Source organism: Chaetura pelagica, unplaced genomic scaffold, assembly GCF_000747805.2.
Source record: "Chaetura pelagica isolate M959 unplaced genomic scaffold, ChaPel_1.0 scaffold625, whole genome shotgun sequence".
Classification (NCBI taxonomy): Eukaryota; Metazoa; Chordata; class Aves; order Apodiformes; family Apodidae; genus Chaetura; species Chaetura pelagica.
Window position 1 is genome coordinate 138,407 of NW_009953499.1, and position 13,871 is coordinate 152,277.

The 13,871-nt window shown below is 56.5% G+C and overlaps 2 protein-coding genes across 2 annotated transcripts in view; both read right to left on the reverse strand.

Moving 5' to 3' along the window:
• The window catches only part of CD79B (CD79b molecule, immunoglobulin-associated beta), a 5,593-nt gene extending 4,761 nt beyond the window's left edge, over positions 1-832 (reverse strand). The window contains exon 1 of the mRNA XM_009999323.1: positions 766-832. Within this exon, the coding sequence (XP_009997625.1) occupies positions 766-832 (67 nt within the window). The remainder of the gene's footprint in view (positions 1-765) is intronic.
• Positions 833-4,807: 3,975 nt separating this feature from the next.
• Positions 4,808-13,871, reverse strand: part of SCN4A (sodium channel, voltage-gated, type IV, alpha subunit) — a 35,914-nt gene continuing 26,850 nt past the window's right edge. The window contains exons 19-25 of the mRNA XM_009999324.1: positions 13,434-13,556; positions 12,578-12,856; positions 10,853-10,906; positions 8,734-8,871; positions 7,784-7,888; positions 6,796-7,066; positions 4,808-6,003 (exon numbers count right to left, since the gene is read on the reverse strand). Coding sequence (XP_009997626.1) covers positions 4,808-6,003; positions 6,796-7,066; positions 7,784-7,888; positions 8,734-8,871; positions 10,853-10,906; positions 12,578-12,856; positions 13,434-13,556 — 2,166 coding nt within the window. The remainder of the gene's footprint in view (positions 6,004-6,795; positions 7,067-7,783; positions 7,889-8,733; positions 8,872-10,852; positions 10,907-12,577; positions 12,857-13,433; positions 13,557-13,871) is intronic.

A 13,871-nucleotide genomic window follows, 5' to 3' on the forward strand; every position in this document is an offset into this window, starting at 1 on the left:
CCCCCTGCATGGGCAGGGACACCTCCCACCAGCCCAGGCTCCCCAAAGCCCCATCCACCCTGCCCTTCAACACTGCCAGGGATGGGGCAGCCACAGCTTCCCTGGGCAACCTGGGCCAGGCTCTCACCACCCTCACAGCAAAGAATTCCCTCCTCATGTCTCACCTCAATCTCCCTCTTCCAGCCTCGTCTCATCCCTCCCTGCTCTTGTAAACACTTTAAACCTCCTCTCCCCCAGGGGCACAAGGTTCCCCAGCCAAGGGTGGGTGTCCTGGGTGCAGCTGTTCCTCTGTGGGGCTGCAAGAAGGAGCCTCCCAGTGCTGTTCACCCGGAGCCCACAAATCACCCCAAAAAAAGCTTTTTCCTCCCATTTTTTCCTCCTCTCCCAGGCACCTGCCCCTGGAGCAAAGGAGCAGGGCTGGGCTGTGTCCTCAGGGACGTGCTGGCCTCATCCTCAGCCCTCTGAGAGCAAGAAATACCAAAATAAAACAGCCCCCAAACCAGCTTTTCTTTCCTGCCACCTGCACGCGCAGCGCAGCCGGCCCCGCTCCCCGGGGAGCCCCAGACGTCCCATCTCTGCTCCTCTCCCCGCACCCAGGGCTGCTTCTCCTGCCCAGAGCAGGACTGGAAGGAGTTTCCCACCTCCAACCCAACGCTGGGTCGATCCCCAGGCTGGTGGGCAGGGTTTGGTTCCCCGCGGGGAGCAGAGCATCGCGTGGTGCTGCCTTGTTGCCTTGCGAGGGCAGAGCCCGTGGTTGTCACCTACCTGTGAGCAGCTCCAGCAGCCAGAGGTTGGCCTGGAGCAGCCAGAGCCTCCTGCAGGGACCAGCCATTGCCCACTGCCCAGCACCAGGAACCATCCAGCCCTTTGCTCCAGCAAGTCTTCCCCCCACCAAAAGCTGCTCCCGCCAACTCTGGGCTCCGGAGCTCAAGATGGCGAAGCTGGGGCGGGCGGGACGGCCCCTTTCCTGCCCATGTAAATCCTCCTCCTGGGGACTTTCCCCTCGGGGCTGGTTTTGAATGTGGTGCAGACACTGGGGCAGCCTGAGCTGGTCGTGGTGGCACCGTCCCCTTGTGCTCTGGCACACCTGGAATCCTGGGGTCAGTTCTGGGCCCCTGGGGACAAGAAGGACACGGAGGGGCTGGAGCGTGTCCAGGGAAGGGCAAGGGAGCTGGGGAAGGGGCTGGAGCACAAGTGTGAGCAGGAGCAGCTGAGGGAGCTGGGGGTGTCCAGCCTGGAGACAAGGAGCTGATGGGAGGACCTGCTGGCTCTGCAGCTGCCTGAGAGGAGGTTGGAGCCAGGGGGGGTCGGGCTCTGCTCCCCAGGAACAAGGGGCAGGAGCAGAGGAACCGGCCTCAAGTTGTGCCAGGGGAGGCTGAGGTTGGACCTTGGGAACAGTTTCTCCCTGGCAAGGGTTGTCAGGGCCTGGCCCAGGCTGCCCAGGGCAGGGGGGGAGTCCCCATCCCTGGAGGGGTTTCCAAGCCCTGGAGATGGTGCTGAGGGACACGGGGCAGGGGTGGCCTGGGCAGGGCTGGGGGAAGGGTTGGGCTGGATGAGCTTCAAGCTCTTCTCCAGCCAAACTCATTCCATGATTCAATGGTTATTGGATGGAGGTGGCCATGACTGGTGTGGGTCTGCACCTGAACTGGGGATGAGCAAAGGACCTGGTGATGCAGAGCATGAGTTGCCCACAGGGGATGTGTCCAGGGATGAGAGCACTGGCCTTGCCAGATCCCTGGGGGGGTTAGAGGTGACCCCAGGGTTGCACCCCAGCTCCACAGCAATGGGGGCAGATCCCACCCCTGTTCAGCCTTGCACAGGGTGATGCTCGCCCAGTTGGGGCAGGAACGGGGTGGGAAGAGGAGATGTTTTTGGGGTTTCTCCTCTGGGTGCAGTGGGATTGGTCCCCCAGTGAGTCCCCACAGCCACCCCTCCAGGGAAGGGTGAGAGCCTGGCCCAGGTTGCCCAGGGAAGCTGTGGCTGCCCCATCCCTGGCAGTGTTGAAGGGCAGGTTGGATGGGGCTTGGAGCAACCTGGGCTGGTGGGAGGTGTCCCTGCCCATGCAGGGGGTGGGACTGGATGATCTTTAAGGTCCCTTCCAGTCCAAACCATTCCATGATTCTATGATTCTATGACTCTGTGACTCTATGACTCCATGTCCAGGGCAGAGCTGCTGCCTGAGCCCATTCCTATTCATCAGGGCTCAGGTTTCACTGCTCTCTGTTCCCTTCCACCAGGACTGGTGGGTCAATCCCTGCCTGTGTGGGTCCCGGGGTGCTCAGCAGGGATGACGCCAGCCTGGGGATGAGCTGTTCCAGCCAGAGCAAAAACACAGTGAGGAGGCCCTGCCTGTGGCCCCCGGGGACGTCAACAAGTCCCAGGGGTGACTTCTGCTCCAGCATTCCTATTCATCAGGGCTCAGGTTTCACTGCTCTCTGTTCCCTTCCACCAGGACTGGTGGGTCAATCCCTGCCTGTGTGGGTCCCGGGGTGCTCAGCAGGGATGACGCCAGCCTGGGGATGAGCTGTTCCAGCCAGAGCAAAAACACAGTGAGGAGGCCCTGCCTGTGGCCCCCGGGGACGTCAACAAGTCCCAGGGGTGACTCCTCCTCCAGCCACATGTTGACATTCAAACCTCCTTCGCCCACCACTGCCTCTCCCCATGATGCTGAACCTCTCCCACGCGGCTGGTGGGGCAGGTGTGGCCCCACAGAGCCTGGTGGGCAGCAGCTCAGGGGGGCTGCACCTCCTTCAAAACCCACCTCACTCCTTGGCTGGAACTTGAGCATCATCTCCTGTAGCTCCTGGAGTTCATTGCTATGAGGGCTACAGGGAACTTGCCCACAAGCAGAGCAGAAGCTCTGGGGTCTGGGCTGGAGGCACCAAGAAAAGACAGATATGGGGGGGTTTTATGCAGGCTGGGACCACCAAGTCCTGCTGAGGATGGCATGTCCACCCAAGGCCATGCACAGGGCGTCCCCACATCCCCATTTCCCCCTCCCCAGGAGCCAGGAGAACATTTTTCCACCCCCCTCCACCCCTCCCCAACCCCCCCGGAACCGCAACAACAGATCATTGACCGTCGTTTATTGTAAGAAACGTACAAAGGAAAAGGCTTCAGCTCACACAGACCCTGCTCTTTGGCCTTTTGGTTTGGTTTATCCCTCACCGACAACACGTACAAACAAGCAGCATTGATTGTGAACCACAACCCGGGCTGGAAATCCACCGTGCCCTGGATGCCCCTTCCCCAGCCACCAGCTCGGGAAGCAGCCGAGGTCCCGGGAACGGGACCCTCCGGGACACGGGGACAAAAGCACAAGGGTGGGCAGGGCCAGCCCAGCTCTGCCCACAGCACCTGGACACAAGCTTGTCATGATAATAATAATAATAATAATAATTAACAATAACAATTAAAAAAAAAAATAAGACAGACCCTTTGGCTTCAAGCAGCAGCCCTTGTTTGAAGTGGAAGAGGTTTTGGTGGTTTGGATCTCAAGAGGTTTGTTTTTCCTCTTTCAAAGGCAGAAGGAGGCCCAGAATTTCACCCCCTTTTGCACTTTGTTCTTGATTGACTTTCCTTTTTTACCCACCTGACTAAAGAGCAGTAAAACCCTTGTCCCCCCAGGGACATCTTCCTCTGCTGGGAGGTTTCCTGGTGAGAACCTGCCTGGCCCCACCAAGCTCTGCAGAGACACCAGCAGGTGCCACCAGGTCCCCTCCCAGGAGATGGAAGGATGTTCTGCCCAAGGATTTTGGGATTTATAGCCCAATAGGAACATTCATTGCATTAAGGTCCCCAGGTTCTTGGTGGCCAATGGGATTTAGGGACCTCACTGCAAGATGTCCTGCTTCCAAGACCTGCTGCAATCCCCAGGGACATTCATGAACCAAGAACCCTCCAGAGGGACATTCCCCTTTGCCACAGGGCTTGAAGAAACCCTGGGGGAGTTTCATGACAGGGATGGGGGAATTCTCAGAAGAGCTTCTCCAAACCCTTGTCCACTGCTTTCCTGCCACAAAACTTGGATGAAACAGGAAACCAGAGGAGAAGTTTGACCAGAAGGACCATTTACATTCGTAGCGCCGAGACCTGAACGATTTCTGATTTCCATGGATATTCAGAGACCTTTTAAAACCTGAATTTGAACCCTGAGAACACATCTGCAGATGCTTCCTTTTGGCTTTGCAAACCAATCTTTAAGACATAATTGCACTTTCTCTCCGTACAACAGCAACTAAAAAGAAAACCCATCAAGCTTATTCAAAAGAAGAAAGGTGCTAATTTAAGACATTGGAGATTTAAGTGTTGGTTGTTTTGGGTGGTTTTTTTTTGCTCACCAAACTTCGTGTGGTCTGTAATTATTCTTCATGTTATTTCACTTGGCTCATCGTTCCTCGCCTGCTTGGGCTGCTCTTGGGAAGAATCAGAGACAAGAACCATCTCTGAATGGTGAAATAAGATCAAGAAATAATTACTCCAAGTCAAAGGACACCTGGGCTCATTTGTCAATGGCTGGAAAACGTCGTGACCGTGCTGAGATGGTTTCAAAACTCAAAGGTTTCTCCTTCACCAACAAGAGGTTTCACGTTGACTTCTCCTCAGAAGAAATAGTCAACCCCTGGCAAGTGCAGCGAGCTGGACAGACCAGGATCAGCTCCAGATCCTGCTTCCAAAGTTAAGGTGTCTACCCGAAACAGCTGAAATTAGCTCAATATCTAAGATCTATTGATCTGTGCATGGAAGAGCTCTCAAGAAGGTCCAAATGAAGGCCTCAGGTTGGGGGAGAAGTGGGAACCTCCTTCCCTTACACCAACGACTCTTTGACCACGCGCTCTTGAGCCCACACTTTGGCTGCTTCATCAGGAGCATCTTGAGTCTCTGAGCTGGGAAGGGGCTGAAGGCCAAAGGCAGGTCCTGTCTCCACATCTGTCCCACTGTTCCCATACATCTCCTGCATTTTGGTGGCGATCAGACCTTCCTTCTCAGGGGCATCCCCTCTGGGCTCCTCTTCATCCTTGCTCTGGCGGTACATGTAGGACGCCTGCTTGACCGAGCGCCTCAGGAGGTACCTCCTGAAGGCCCTCTGGATTTTTGTGGCACAGACTTCCTCATGTTTCCTCTTCAGAGTGGTGGTGATGGGCTCGTAGGAGACCTTCGAGGGGTTGGCAGCCATGAACTTCTCCTCCATGGTGGCCTTCAAGGCGTCCATCTCGCCCGAGTCTCCCAGCACTTCCTTAGTCAGGGCAAAAAGGATGTCCAGACAGTGGATTTTGTCCCCAGCAACCATTGGTAGATCCATGGTGATTAACTTGATCTTGTTTGGCTTGGGGATTTTGAGTGGCTCCTGTAAGGTGTCTACAAAGTCAGACAAGGTGCTGTATGCAATGAACTGGGTGGCATCTGGGTCAAACTTCTCCCAGGTTTCATAAAACATTTCAAAGTCATCTTCACAGAGGGGTTCACTGCTCTCCTCTGTGGCCACGTTGAAGTTCTCCAGGATGATGGCAATGTACATGTTGACCACGATGAGGAAGGAGATGATGATGTAGCTGCAGAAGAAGAAGATGCCAATGGATGGGTTGCCACAGTTCCCTTTCACTGGGCTGCCTGGGTTCTCCACCTCCGGGTCACAGTCAGGGGGGCCACTGTTCAGGATGGGGTTGAGGAGACCATCCCACCCAGCTGACGTGGTGATCTGGAAGAGGCAGATGATGCTGTTCCCAAAGGTTTCAAAGTTGAAGATGTCATCGATCCCTGACTCCTTCTTGACGTAGGCAAAGTTGGACATCCCAAAGATGGAGTAGATGAACATGACGAGGAAGAGCAGGAGGCCAATGTTGAAGAGGGCTGGCAAGGACATCATCAGAGCAAAGAGGAGGGTCCTGATGCCTTTTGCCCCTCGGATCAGCCGGAGGACACGGCCAATCCTCGCCAGCCTGATGACCCTGAAGAGGGTGGGTGAGACAAAGTACTTCTCTATGATGTCTGAGAGGACAATACCTGTGAAGGGATGAAGGAGAGGTGAGTTTCCAGCCAACACAGGGAGATGAGTTGGAGCTGCTCCACCTGCCAGGGATGGGCAGATACAGGGAGATCACAGAATTGCTTTGGTTGGAAAGAACTTCAAAGATCACCCAGTCCAACCCTTCCCCCAGCCCTGCCCAGGCCACCCCTGCCCCGTGTCCCTCAGCACCATCTCCAGGGCTTGGAAACCCCTCCAGGGATGGGGACTCCCCCCCTGCCCTGGGCAGCCTGGGCCAGGCCCTGACAACCCTTGCCAGGGAGAAACTGTTCCCAAGGTCCAACCTCAGCCTCCCCTGGCACAACTTGAGGCCGGTTCCTCTGCTCCTGCCCCTTGTTCCTGGGGAGCAGAGCCCGACCCCCCCTGGCTCCAACCTCCTCTCAGGCAGCTGCAGAGCCAGCAGGTCTCCCCTCAGCTCCTTGTCTCCAGGCTGGACACCCCCAGCTCCCTCAGCTGCTCCTGCTCACACTTGTGCTCCAGCCCCTTCCCCAGCTCCCTTGCCCTTCCCTGGACACGCTCCAGCCCCTCCGTGTCCTTCTTGTCCCCAGGGGCCCAGAACTGACCCCAGGATTCCAGGTCTGGCCCCACCAGTGCCAGCACAGGGGACAATCCCTGCCCTGCTCCTGCTGCCCACACCACAGCAGGTACCAGCCAGGATGCTGGGGCCTTCTTGGCCACCTGGGCACACTGCTGGGGGCAGATGTTTGATTTCAAAGCCCATCTGGCCCAAGTCTGCCCGATGAAGAACTGATGGAACCAGCAGGACTCACCTAGGATGGAGAGGATGACCACCACAAAGTCAAAGATGTTCCAGCCAATAGTGAAGTAGTAGTGGCGCAGGGCAAACATCTTGAGCACACACTCTCCAGTGAAGATGACAATGAAGACCAGGTTGATCTTGTAGAGGACAGATGTTTTGAGCTCACTTTGATCATCTGTTTCAACCATCATGGTCACCATGTTGAGGCAAATCAGGATCATGATGGTGATGTCAAACACTTGCTTGGTGACAAAGTCAAACACCCTGGCTTGGAACTTGTTCTGCATTCAGGGCCGTGCAGGTGATGGTGGAGAACCCGAGGTGAGGTGGGGACACAGGACAGACACAAACCAAAGACACAGAAGAAGAAGAAGAAGGAACCATATTTAGAAGAGGGAAGGAAACCTCAGGGCTGTGGCCAGTAAGCAGGTCCCACGGTTCCAAAAGCTGCAGGAGGAGGGCACCCAGGACCTTGCAGGATGAAACCCACGTGGTAACACCACAGCCAGGAGGCTCAGGAGACAGTTGCTTTCTAATCATGCCTTGGGTGATGCACCAGGTCAACAATGAACCATGGGCAAAGGCCTCATGGGAGCAGGGCTGTCAACACCAAACCCAAGTCAACTGTGTATGAATTGGCAGGTTCAGTGTCCCTTCTAGGAGTCCTGGAAGCTGAGTGTTCTCCAGGTCTGGCTCCTACCCAGAGAGGAGCTGGGAGCTGAGCTAGGAGAAAACCCCAGTTCCTTCCCAAGGGACCCCCCACTTGTCCCTGCCAGCAGAACCAGGACTGAAGGGCAGACCCCAAAGCAGTTGCCTGAGGTGAAGCTCTCCTGGAGCCCCAGCTCTCAGCAAGGTCCTGTCAGAAGAGGAGCAGGGAGGAGGCAGGATTTAGCTCCTTGTCTTTCCCGAGACCCTTCCCATTTGCTTTGGTGGCTCCAAGAGCTCCCTCCCCACTGCAGGAGATGATCAGTCACTCCAGGGTGGTCAACCCAACGTACCGATGGCCTGGGGATGGGCTTCTGGGGCTTCTTGGAGCCCAGCTTCTTCATGGCATTGTAGTATTTCTTCTGCTCTTCTGTCATGAAGATGTCTTTGCCTCCAAAGTATAAAGAGAATGACCACTGTTAGTCTTGGCACCTCAGCTCTTCCTACAGACCCTACCATGGTGTCCCTGCCCATGCAGGGGGAGTGGAACTAGATCATCTTTAAGGTCCCTTCCAACCCAAACCATCCCATGATTCTATCATCTCTGACCATGCTTCTTCCAACCACCAAGCATCTCTCAGGCATTTTCCACTGCCTGGACTCAAGTGAAACCTGCTTCCTCCCTGCTGGTTCTTTCCTGCCTCCCCCACCTCCCAGCACCCATGGGTGCTCACCCCAGCACTGTGGTTTCCTCCTATGGAGGTGAGATGTTCCTTGCTGAGCCAGTGGGGAACCCCAGGCCGTGCCAGGGCTCAGCCCCTCCTTGCTGGGACTGAGCTGGCATCTCAGGAGGCTTCAGACCTTGCTCAGCCCAAGCCACATTCTCTGTGTGTCCCTCCTCCCCCAACAGCCCAGGGCCACCTGTCCTGTCCTACTTGCTTGAAAGCAGAAGTTGAGTCTCTCCTTGACATGGGAAAAATGGTGAGAAAGGGTCATGGGGTGGGAGAAGAAAATAAAAGTGCCATCAGAGGTGCAGACCTGTGGGTGCCATGGCCTGGGCAAGAGGAACACAACCTCCCTTCCCTCCTTCTTGCTTCCCTAAGTGATGTCCTCCATAACTACACCCAGGACACCATCCCCGTGTGACATTTGTCCATCTCTCCTTGTTCACCAGTGGATAAGAGCCCTGGGGTCCCTCCAAGCCCCAGGGATGGTGGCCCTGGTCCTCTCACCCATGACCATGTTGCTCTCCTCCATCCTGGAACATCAGCCCAGGAGGCAGCAGGACCCAGAAAATACTTATCTTCTTCTTCTGCTGGTTGAAGTTGTCGATGATGACGCCGATGAAGAGGTTGAGGGTGAAGAAGGCACCGAAGATGATGAAGATGACAAAGTAGATGTACATGTAGAGGTTGATCTCATATACTGGCTGCTCTTCAATCTAAGCAGGAGAAATGGAAAATGTGAGACTTACCCTCTCTGGGAAGTGTGGTCTGAGCATGAAGAGCGTGGCCAGCAGGTCAGGGAGGTTCTCCTGCCCTTCTGCTCTGCCCTGGGGAGGCCCCATCTGGAGAACTGGGCCCAGTTCTGGGCTGCCCAGTTGCAGAAGGACAAGGAGCTGCTGGAGAGAGTCCAGCCCAGGGCACTGAGATGCTGAGGGGGCTGGAGCATCTGCCTGGGAGGAAAGGCTGGGAGAGCTGGGGCTGTTGAGCCTGGAGAGGAGGAGGCTGAGGGGGGATCTGCTCAGTGCTGATCAATATCTGCAGGGGGTGGCAGGAGGATGGGGCCAGACTCTTCCCAGTGGTGCCCAGGGACAGGACAAGGGGCAATGGGCACCAACTGGAGCCCAGGAGGGTCAAGCTGAAGATGAGGAGAAAGTTCTTTGCTGGGAGGGTGGCAGAGCCCTGGGACAGGCTGCCCAGGGAGGTGGGGGAGTCTCCATCCCTGGAGACATTCCCAGCCCTCCTGGACGTGTTCCTGTGGGATCTGCTCTGGGGGATCCTGCTCTGGCAGGGGGGTTGGACTGGGTGATCTCCAGGGGTCCCTTCCAACCCCAGCACCCTGTGAAGGTGTTTTCAGAGGGGGTTGGAGGCAGCTCCTCAGCTGGGCACCAGCAGCTGCAGCTGGGGCAGCTCTTTCTGATGCTAAAAAAAGGCCACAAATGCAGCAGGTTCAGGGCTGTGGGGCTGGAACCCCCTTCTGTGGGGCACAGGTGGGTTTCCTTGGTTGGAGAAACTGGGGGAGTTCCTCCTGCTGTGTGGGCAGGTGCAGGGACACGTTGTGGGATGGGTCAAAGGAGAAGGAGCTTCTGTGGGAAACTCTTCAAAACACTTAAAATAAATAAATAACTCATTTAACCTGAAGTTTAAGCACTGGCTGCTCTGGTTTGAGGAAACAGGACCTACAGGGAAGCTGGGGAGGGACTTGGGACAAGGGCAGGGAGGGATGGGATGAGGGGGATGGATGAAAACTGGGAGAGGGAGATTGAGGTGAGACATGAGGAGGAAATTCTTTGGTGTGAGGGTGGTGAGAGCCTGGCCCAGGTTGCCCAGGGAAGCTGTGGCTGCCCCATCCCTGGCAGTGTTGAAGGGCAGGTTGGATGGGGCTTGGAGCAGCCTGGGCTGGTGGGAGGTGTCCCTGCCCATGCAGGGGGGTTGGAACCTGATGATTTTGAAGGTCCCTTCCCACCCAACCCAGTCTGGGACTGTGAATATCCCATGTATTTTTCAAGGCCAGGCAGGCACGTTCTCTAGCTGGGATGAGCTCTCCCAGCTGGAAGGGCACATGGAGGCCACCACCTCAGGGTGAAGGAGACAAACCCTCTGGTTTGAAGCTGTGGAGGCAGAGCAGGGATTTGGGACCAGAAAGGCAAAGCCCAGAGGAGTTGGCTTAGCCCCCACTGCAGCCCTGGAGTGGTGGGACCCCCGTGTGGGGGTCAGGCTGCAGCTGGGACACAGGTGACCATGACATGGGTGGCAGAGGGACACAACTGGTTGCCCTTTTTGAGGCTGTGCAACCCAGTAGGGGGGATATTTGGGGGGTTTCTCCCCATGTCTTGTCTGAACCCACAGGTGAGATGCAGGCATCAGAGCCAGAGGGGACACTGAGGCCAAAGGCTCCATCTCAAGGGGCACCAAGACCAAGGGCTCCATCTCAAGGGGACAATGAGGCCAAGGGCTCCATCTCAAGGGGCACCAAGACCAAGGGCTCCATCTCAAGGGGACAATGAGGCCAAGGGCTCCATCTCAAGGGGACAACAAGACCAAGGGCTCCATCTCAAGGGGACAATGAGGCCAAGGGCTCCATCTCCAGCCCACCCTGGGCTGCACCTTGTTCCCAGGACTCTGCTCCCCATCTGCCTGGAGGAACCAACCCAGTGGGGCTTGGTGCTGGCCCTGAGACCCCCCTGCTTGCCCCCTCACCTCCCGGGAGTCCACAGCAGCATACATGATGTCCATCCAGCCCTTGAAGGTCGCCTGCGGGGACAGCAGAGAAGAACAGATTCACTGGGAGGAATCTGGGGGCTCAGGAAGGTGGTGGGGGTGTTTTGGGGGTTAATTTGGGCACTTCTCCAGCCCAGAGCTACAACTGCTCCATGGGAATGGCAGGAGAGGGACCATGAGCTGAATCCATAAGGAAAACAACCCTGGGTGCAGAAGCCCTGAGACCTGCAGGTGCTGCCACTGGGACCTTGCTGGGCCACCAGTGACTCCCCAGAGCACAAAGGCTGCAAAAAGAAGCAATTGGCTCTTTCCCCACCCCCCAAACCAAAGTGCATTTTCCTCAATGCCAGGGAAAATTCCACCTCCCCAACCCCCCCAGCTCCCAAGGTGCCACCTCCACAGCCATGACTTCTGCTGCCTGCTGGACCTCTGTCCTGGTGGCCTCAGGGAGGGACCAGAACGGGCTTGTGCTGCTGATTTGTTAACCAAAAAGCCTGAACATCTTGTTTTCTGAGCTTGATGGAACAACCACCTGAAGGGGAAGCTGCCTGTTCAAGCTGGTTGCTCAGTTTGGGTCGTGTCCCAGTCTGCAACTGCCAGTTCCCCTGGATCTGCTGGGAGGAGCCCCAGCCCACCCATGAGAGGGACCCACAGCTTGGGCTTTATTCAAGTTCTGGTGAGCAGTTCCCCTTCTGCTGGCCTGGTTCAGCTGTGGAGGGTTGGTGGGAGCACAGGGACGTTGGTGGGAACACGAGAGGGTTGGTGGGAACATGGAAGGGTTGGTGGGAACATGGAAGGGTTGGAAGGGGCTGGTTGCCCACGCTCTCCCACAGCTTTTTCCAGCTGCCATCTCCCCTGTGTAAAACTCAACCAGAGCAGGCAGGGGAAAGGAGAGTTTCTCCCCCCCTCACTTGGCATCCGTGCTCTGCAGAGGACTTCTTGCAGCTCCAGGCTTGGTGCCACCTGCACCCACCTGCAGCAGGTCCCTGGTAACAGGAACCTTCCCCTCCCATCTTAATCATAGAATCATGAAGGTTGGGAGGGACCTTAAAGATCATCCAGCTCCAACCCCCCTGCCATGAGCAGGGACCCCTCCCACCACACCAGGCTGCACAAAACCTCCTCCAACCTGGCCTTAAAAACCTCCAGGGCTGGGGCATCAACAACCTCCCTGGGCAACCCATCCCAGTTCCTCACCACCCTGAGAGTGAAGAATTTCTTCCTCATATCTCACCTCAATCTCCCCTCTCTCAGTTTAAAACCATCACCCCTTGTCCTGTCACTGTCTTCTCTGATGAAAAGTCCCTCCCCAGCTTTCCTGGAGCCCCTTCAGGCACTGGAAGCTGCTCTAAGGTCTTCCTGGAGCCTTCTCTTCTCCAGGCTGAACCCCCCAACTCTCCCAGCCTGTCCCAGAGCTGCTCCAGCCCTGGGATCATCTCTGTGGCTCCTCTGAACCACCTCCAGCAGGTCTACATCTTCCTTGTCCTGAGGGCACCAGAGCTGTGTGCACCACCTGCTACTTTCCCTTCTTCATTCTGTAGGGGTTTTTTTGGGGGTTAAATACCAATTTTGGAGCTACAGAGCAACCAGGAGACCCTCCCTGGGCATCAGGACAGCATCTTGCTTCACCCTGCTCCTCTTAACCCTGCCCTGCTATGGGGCAGGGCACATCTGGGGGAGGTGGCAGCTCCTCTGGTTACCTACCACCTGCAGCAAGGAGAGGTATCCCAAGCCCACGTTGTCGAAGTTGACCTTGACGTTGACCCATCTGACCTCGTTGGTGTGGAGGAGGGCCAGGCAGTCACTCTTGTTGTTGACCACACTGATGTCAAAGAGCTCCCCCGTGGTGGTGTTGACGCACCGGTAGTACTTCCCCGCGAACAGGTTCACCCCCATGATGCTGAAGATCAGCCAGAAGATGAGACAAACCAGCAGGACGTTCATGATGGAGGGGATGGCGCCCAGCAGGGCGTTCACCACCACCTGCAAGGGGAGGAAACACCTTGGAGGACCTTAGGTAGGGAAGAAGGGTCGTGGTGAGAGCCTGGCCCAGGTTGCCCAGGGAAGCTGTGGCTGCCCCATCCCTGGCGGTGTTGAAGGGCAGGTTGGATGGGGCTTGGAGCAGCCTGGGCTGGTGGAAGAGGCTGCCCAGGGAAGTGGTGGAGTTGTCATTCCTGGAGATGTTCAAGAAGCTCCTAGATGTGGTGCTTCAGGACACAGTTTAGTGGCTGTGACAGTTGGATTATGGTTGGGTTTGATGATCTTGAAGGTCTTTTCCAACTTTAATGATTCAATTATGGGAGTCCCTGCCCATGGCACTGGGTGACCTTTAAGGTCCCTTCCAACCCAAACCAGTTATGACCTTCATGTCCTCGTGCCCCAACCTTGCCCTTCTCAGCAGCCCTAAGTGGGCTCAAATTGGACCAAAGGTACCTTAGCACCAGTCCCACAGATCTAGAGGCACCTACAAACCAGCTGGGCTGGGTTCCTGATGTGGTTGCTGAATGGTGCCCCTTCCACAGCCACGGCAGGGGCAGCAGCACCCAGGGGAGGCACCTACCCTCATGCCTTCAAATCTGGAGAGGGCACGCAGAGGTCTCAGAGCTCTCAGTGTCCTCAGGGACTTGATGGCCCCCAGCTCGGAGTATCCCAACCAGTTTGCTGTCAGGCTGACAATGGAAACCTGGAAGAGCAGCCCAAGGGATTAGCAGCATCTCAGGTGGAACCAACAGCTCCTGCCCATCCCTCTCTTCCCAACATTCCCTCAGGACAATGGTCATTGTCTTGGGACACAGGGCCTGGCATTCAGTCCTTGGTGAGCAGGCACCTGGAGGATCTCCCTGCCTCTTGGGTGTGAGGGTGGAGGGGATGGGGACACAGGAACCCTGCAGTGGTGGACCAGCCAGTTGTGTCACAGCACTTGGGAGACCCTGTGTCCCTTCACATCTCTCCTGGGAGAAGAGCACAGGCTGGTTCTTGGCATGAGTGCAGATCAGAA